Consider the following 445-nt stretch of genomic DNA (forward strand, 5'->3'; position numbering starts at 1 on the left):
GTGTACCTAATATTAACTTCAACACAACCACCAACTATTTCCACATCTTTATTGTTCCATCTCTCCCTGAGGAAATGACTAGTCGCTGAGGCTCGTTCATGACGATCACGTCTGTGATGATGTCCTTGTGGCCGGGTGGGGGCTGGTCTGGGCCACGCTTCGGTGTGTCGTCACTGCTGGAGGGAGCTGTGCGGGGCTTGTTTGGGGTCTCTACAATGACTTCTGTTCCATCAACAACCCGTGAACTGCGGAGGGCAAATTTGCATTACAAGGGATTCAGTGTATTCTACAATACTAAAGCCTAGTAGTTTCTCATTCCATGTGTACTTCCTTACTATCTGAAATCTAACTCGCAATGAAACTGTTGACAGATCAAGCCCTATGGACAAATCATGAGTAAAAACAAATATAAAACAAAGAACTGTCTCTAAAAGTTTTAGGAATG

The 445-nt window shown here is 44.3% G+C and overlaps 1 protein-coding gene across 1 annotated transcript in view; it reads right to left on the reverse strand.

Annotated features, from left to right (window-relative positions):
- Positions 1 to 445, reverse strand: part of LOC119590840 (phosphoinositide 3-kinase regulatory subunit 4-like) — a gene marked incomplete in the record, with an annotated part of 15627 nt that continues 15182 nt past the window's right edge. Inside the window, 1 exon segment of the mRNA XM_037939598.1 lies at positions 1 to 245. Coding sequence (XP_037795526.1) covers positions 35 to 245 — 211 coding nt within the window.

The sequence above is a fragment of the Penaeus monodon genome, chromosome 27 (genome assembly GCF_015228065.2).
Source record: "Penaeus monodon isolate SGIC_2016 chromosome 27, NSTDA_Pmon_1, whole genome shotgun sequence".
Classification (NCBI taxonomy): Eukaryota; Metazoa; Arthropoda; class Malacostraca; order Decapoda; family Penaeidae; genus Penaeus; species Penaeus monodon.